Source organism: Lipotes vexillifer, unplaced genomic scaffold (genome assembly GCF_000442215.2).
Source record: "Lipotes vexillifer unplaced genomic scaffold, Lipotes_vexillifer_v1.1 scaffold469, whole genome shotgun sequence".
NCBI classification, from domain to species: Eukaryota; Metazoa; Chordata; class Mammalia; order Artiodactyla; family Lipotidae; genus Lipotes; species Lipotes vexillifer.
Window position 1 is genome coordinate 2822361 of NW_006788006.1, and position 5354 is coordinate 2827714.

At 60.3% G+C, this 5354-nt stretch overlaps 1 protein-coding gene across 2 annotated transcripts in view; it reads left to right on the plus strand.

Annotated features, from left to right (window-relative positions):
- Positions 1-4555: 4555 nt before the first annotated feature.
- KCNN1 (potassium calcium-activated channel subfamily N member 1) overlaps positions 4556-5354 on the plus strand; it is a 21490-nt gene continuing 20691 nt past the window's right edge. The window contains exon 1 of one of the 2 annotated variants that reach the window (XM_007461035.1): positions 4556-4999. In XM_007461035.1, coding sequence (XP_007461097.1) covers positions 4598-4999 — 402 coding nt within the window. In that variant the 5' untranslated portion in view covers positions 4556-4597. The remainder of the gene's footprint in view (positions 5000-5354) is intronic. The other variant, XM_007461034.1, reaches the window with a different exon arrangement.

Below are 5354 nucleotides of genomic sequence, written 5' to 3' on the forward strand. Positions count from 1 at the left end.
CCCCCGGCCGGGCCCGTGGGCAGGGCGGCGGGGGATGCGCACGCTGCCACTGCCCCCGGCCCCACGGCCCCGGGGCCTCGCGCCCGCCCGCTGCTGCCCGCCCCGCCCGCGACCCCGGCCTCGGCCCCTTCCTGGGGGTCCGCGGCCGCGCGGGACCCTCTCGCCTCCAGCCTCGTCCGCCTGCCCAAGACGAGTCCCGCAGGTACTGAGTGGGATGGGCAGGGGCACCCAGGACGGCATGTCCCGGAGTGAGATGCGGTTTTGGGCAGGGGCTAGGAGGGTTTCCGTGGGGTCCGCAACCCAGGGGATACGGCGACGGGGGGAATGTGTATGTGCACTGCCCGAGTGAGTAAAGATTCACGGACCCCCATCCTGGAGGGGGAGGGTACTGGGTTCACTTTGGCGGGGGCAGAGCAGTGAGTCTCTAAACTCCATAGATACGGTGGGGGAGCTCTCGGGGTGGAGGCAGTGACCCAGGACTGACATGGTAATGGGAGGAAGGAGACCCTCACCACTGGCCCCTGTATCCAGCCATTAGGGGCAGCACGGCAGGGGTCGGAAAGCCGGGTCCCCCAGCTCTCCCTGGACAGAGGTTGGGTACCCAGCACAGTGCACTGCTTGGGCTGTCCTGGAGGGTGGGGCCACAAATGTGAGTATTGAAGGCTGGGGGTGAGCCAGAGATGCTGATGGAGATGCATCAGAGTGGAGGGCACTGGGGACAGCAGGCTAGGGCAGGCTAATTGCACCCTGTTGGCTGCTGGCAGGTTCCTGACGGGTGGTGATGGGGGGAATGCCTAAGGGATGGGGCAGTCAGCCAACGACTTGCTGCACCCACTGTCGGGCAGCCCATGGGGTTGGAAGGATGAACAGATCCTGTCCACCCTGCAGAGCTAGGGCCCCAAGAGTGCTGGTGGAGGTGTGTCCTAGGGTCCTACCCCACCCTCCGCAGGGACACACAACCCACAATTCACCCACATATCCTGGAAGGTTCTACCATGTGCTGCTCTGGCCATGATTCCTGGGCACAATGGGGTGGGCATTTGCCCCAAGGAAGCTCTGCCTTGGAGACTGATGGGCAGGGGTCACATTCTCCTGGTCCAGCTCTGAAGGACAGATCACAGTGTTTGGTAGTGTCACCACAACAGGCGTACCCATGGCTGAGTGCTAAGCATTTTCCACATGAGATCTCACTCCATTGTGGCCACTGACCCTGCTGGGATGGCACCGAGACGCCCCTTTACTAAAGAGGTAAATGAGGAAGTGGCAGTGACTTCGTCCTGGCTGGGACACCCAAAGGTCCCTCTGCAATCAACCCATCATTTGTAAAAGAGTTCACTCGAGGGCCTTTCGGGTCTGGCCATTTTCTTTCTCTTCCTGTTGGGTGGGACAGTTCAGAGGAGTCGGCCTCCTTGCTCCCTGCTCTCTGCACACCTTCCCCCACTCCTCAAGAGCCCTCCGGGGTCCCCCCGGCCCTGCTCGGCCTACAGGTTTCCCACAGCATCTCGTGGGACGGGACACGAAGGCAGGGTTTTGCTCATCCCCTCACCCCAGCATTCAAGGAACAGAGGTCTGGTGCCCCAGACATGTTAGACAATTTGGGGAATTCCAGGAACCCTCAAAACCAAATGCAGCCCATAGGATGTTTGTTGCTTTTTTAGAGGAACTCCTTGGAGAACCCAGGGCCTTCACCCAGAAAAACACACCCTTTCATGGACATCCAAACCTTGGCTGGGGTTTCACAGGGACTTCTGATTCTTTGGGAAATCTCTGAGGGTCTCGGGGACCCCAGCTTTAGGCCCAGGTTGCATTGAGGGAGGGGAAGGTGAATCTGGGGAGGGGTGGGGTCTCTTGTCCCCAGGGCCCTAGGGTCCCACCCAGTCTTTAGAAACGGGCTGCCCCCTTCTCCTGCGGGATCGCAGGCAGGCCACTCTGTCCTTCCATTTCCTATGAGGTCGTGGGAGGGGTGGAACAGTCACCATGCCTGTGTTCTGAGCTCTGTGGCCCCTCAAGGACAGGGCCAGGCTGGCTCCCTTTCCAAACAGCCGCTCATCAAGAGGGACCCAGGCAGATCCTGCCATCCACTGCCCCCAGACTGCACTAACTTAGTCCCTGCCTTTCCTGGCTGTGTGACCTTGGGCAAAGTGCTGAACCTCTCTGAGCCTTGTCTCCCCTCTGTAGAATGGGAGGAAGAATGCCACCTGCCTTGCTAAGTGGCAATAGGGATTAAATATGGTAATTCTCATCAAGGCCTTGGCCCGCAATAAGCAATAGGTCCGCATTAACAACATGGGCACTAAGAAGGCCCTCCCAGAAGCCACCTGCCGCCTGTTCACATGCCCTGCCCCACCCCCTCCCTGCCCAGGACACGTTAGGACACGGCTGCCAGGCAAGGAGGAGCATGGCGGAAACACGGCCGAATTTGGCCTGTGTGTTGGGCGGCTGAGTCACATCCCCAAATTGCATCTTCATCGGTGCATTTTGGAAGGTCGTTTGCACTGCTCCCACCTGCTTCCAGTCCTGACTGCCAGGCCACCACCTCTCCTGCCTTTGCTCCCCAAGCCCTGGACAGGAGCCTTCTGCACCTTCAGGAGGGAAGATGGGAGGGGTGCCTGAGGTTTCCTTGTGTCTTGGGCGAGGGCAGGGTCTGGGGCCCCTGTGTGTGTCCTGGTGGCAAGCTCTTAGCCCTGCCTAGCAGCTGACAGTCCTTCAGGTGGCAAGCAGGGGCTCTAGCCCAGAGGAGAGTGGCACCTGAGTGCTTGTGAGAATGAAGAGAGAGATCAGGGCCAAGGTCAGCCTTATAAACTGTGAAGTGCTGGAGATCAGCCCATATAATCTCCTACAGGAGATCAGCCCATATAATCTGTGATGTCCTGGGACCACGTGGGGCCAGCTCTTACAAACTGTGAAGCGTCAAGTCACAGGTGACATGGATGGAAGTGGGACACATTCTAAGACTCATGTTTCTTGTGTTCCTACTGTGTGCTGGCACCCTCGTCTGGGGACATGTAGTGAGTGGGACAGATACTGCCTGGGGCGGGGCACGGACACAGGCACAGGTGGTTCTGCAATGCATGCGGTAGGGCCCTGGCCAAGGTCACCCCTGTCCCGCCTGGCAACATGGCTCATCTTGGCAGGTCCTGATGTGACACTCTCTGAGCCTGTCACGCCCAGGAACATGGCTTCAGGGCCAGGGAGGTGTCCTGTCTGTGCACACAGCCCCCTTTCCTGGGGCCCCAGCACATGCCAGCTTGGCCTTTTCCAAAGGGACAACACTTGGCCCACAGCCCACCACTGAGTGGCTTCTTGGGAGAATCCCACAAGGCAGCCTGGTTCAGAATCTGCCTTGTAAGGAGATGGTCCCTTCACCACATTGGTACCTCAGTTTCCCCATGTGTACAACTGGCCAAATCCCAGGACCCTCTTCTTGGGGGTGTTGTGAGGATTAAGGAGAAAAATCTGTGCAAAGGACAGAGCCTGGCGTGTAGTAGGTGTTCAGTAAACACAGGCTGTGGTGGCAGCAGGGGGTGCCTGCAGGGGCGGGGAGTGAGAGAGTGGGCTGGGGGTGGGGGTGGCAGGGGAGGATCTGGCAAGTTGGGACCCAGGAGATTGGACTCCAGGCAGCCTCATCATGTGCGTGTCATCGTCTTCAAGGTCCTTGCGCTTTCATGTGACGCCAGGGGACACTGCCCTGTGCAGGAGCAGGGGGCAGATCAGACAGTCTCCTCCTTGGTAGCCAGTTTCCTTGGTGGGGAAACTGAGTCTGGCCCGAGGTCACAGGACCGGGCCAAGCACGTCTCCCAAGACCCTGTAGCATCAATTCTGGGATCTTAGAGTTAAATCCTGGCCGTATCCCGTGACTATGTAAGTGTGTTCAGGCCTTTGGACGGCTCTACGGGAGGAACTGGAGTAGAGTGAGATTAACTTGTCCAAGAGCCTGAAGGTCAGAAGGAGACAAGCCTGGATTGGAACCACCTCCCAGCTGCTCATTTACACGGCCTCTAGTCCTCCCAGGCAAACCAGCCAGCAGATTCCATCTTGAGGCATTCAGAAGTGTTTATTGAATGCCATCTGTGTGCTAGGCATTGTTCTAGGTACCTGGAGACACAGAAAAGTCAGCGGGCAAAGGTCTGGTAGGAGGGTGTTCCAGGCAGAGGGCACAGCAGGTGCAAAGGCCCTGAGGCAGGACCAAGCTTGCCGGGCTCTGGTAATGGGTAGGCCACCGTGGCTGGAAGGGAGTGACTGTGGGGAAAGTGAGAAGGATAAGGTGGGTGGGAGCCAGACCACAGAGGCCTCCTGGACACAGTGAGAAGTTGAGTTTTTATACAATGGCACTGGAGAGCCACGGGGAGGTTTGGAGCAGAGGAGGGACATAGGCAGGTTTCTGGAGTGGCTAATCCACGTGTCAGCCGCAATCGGTTCCTGGCCTCTCCAGCCTCAGAATGTGCTGGGGTGGGGTCCGTAGCCCTCTGGTCCGTTGCTGAGGCCCTGACACGACCGTGTCCCCCATGCCCTGCAGGTCAGCGCGGGAGCCCGGTTGCTGAGCCATGCCGGGCCCCGGGCGGCCGGCAGCAAGCCCAACCCCAGCACCTACATAGTCATGAACAGCCACAGACACAATGGCTTCGGGGGACGGCCACTGGGTGGCGGGCTGGGTGCCCTGGGCCGAGACCCTCCGGACCCCGAGGCCGGCCACCCGCCTCAGCCTCCAAATGGCCCAGGCATCCAGGTGGTGGTAGCCAAGAGTGAGCCAGCCCAGCCCTCGCCCGGCAGCCCCCGGGGGCAGCCCCAGGACCAGGAGGAAGAGGAAGATGATGAGGAGGATGAGGCGGGTAGGCAGAGGGGCTCAGGAAAGCTCCCCAGCGTTGGCCACCGTCTGGGCCACCGGCGGGCGCTCTTTGAGAAGCGGAAGCGTCTCAGTGACTACGCTCTCATCTTCGGCATGTTCGGCATTGTTGTCATGGTGACGGAGACAGAGCTGTCCTGGGGGGTCTACAGCAAGGTAGGTGTGGCCCTTTCCCCTGGCACCCCAGGGAGGCCCTGCTGGTCCCACTGGGCTCCCTGAGACCCCCTTGGGCACGGGGTGGGGGGCCACATCAGCCCTAGGAGAGGGGGTGGGGGATGCTGAGGGGTCCCTAGAGGTGCGAAGGTGGGGGCCCCTGGGCCTCCTGTTGTGTCCACCTCATGGGGGCAGCAGGAAGGCTGCAGGTGGGCCCAGAAGCCTCCAGCCCATTCCCTCTGCCCTGCAACAAGGGGCTGCACCTTGGCTGAAGGTGGGGATGGGGCTGCCTCCCAAGGTCAAGCTTGGGGGGGGGGCGATGGGGGAGCCCCAGAGAAGGGCTGCACGAGGAGCAGGG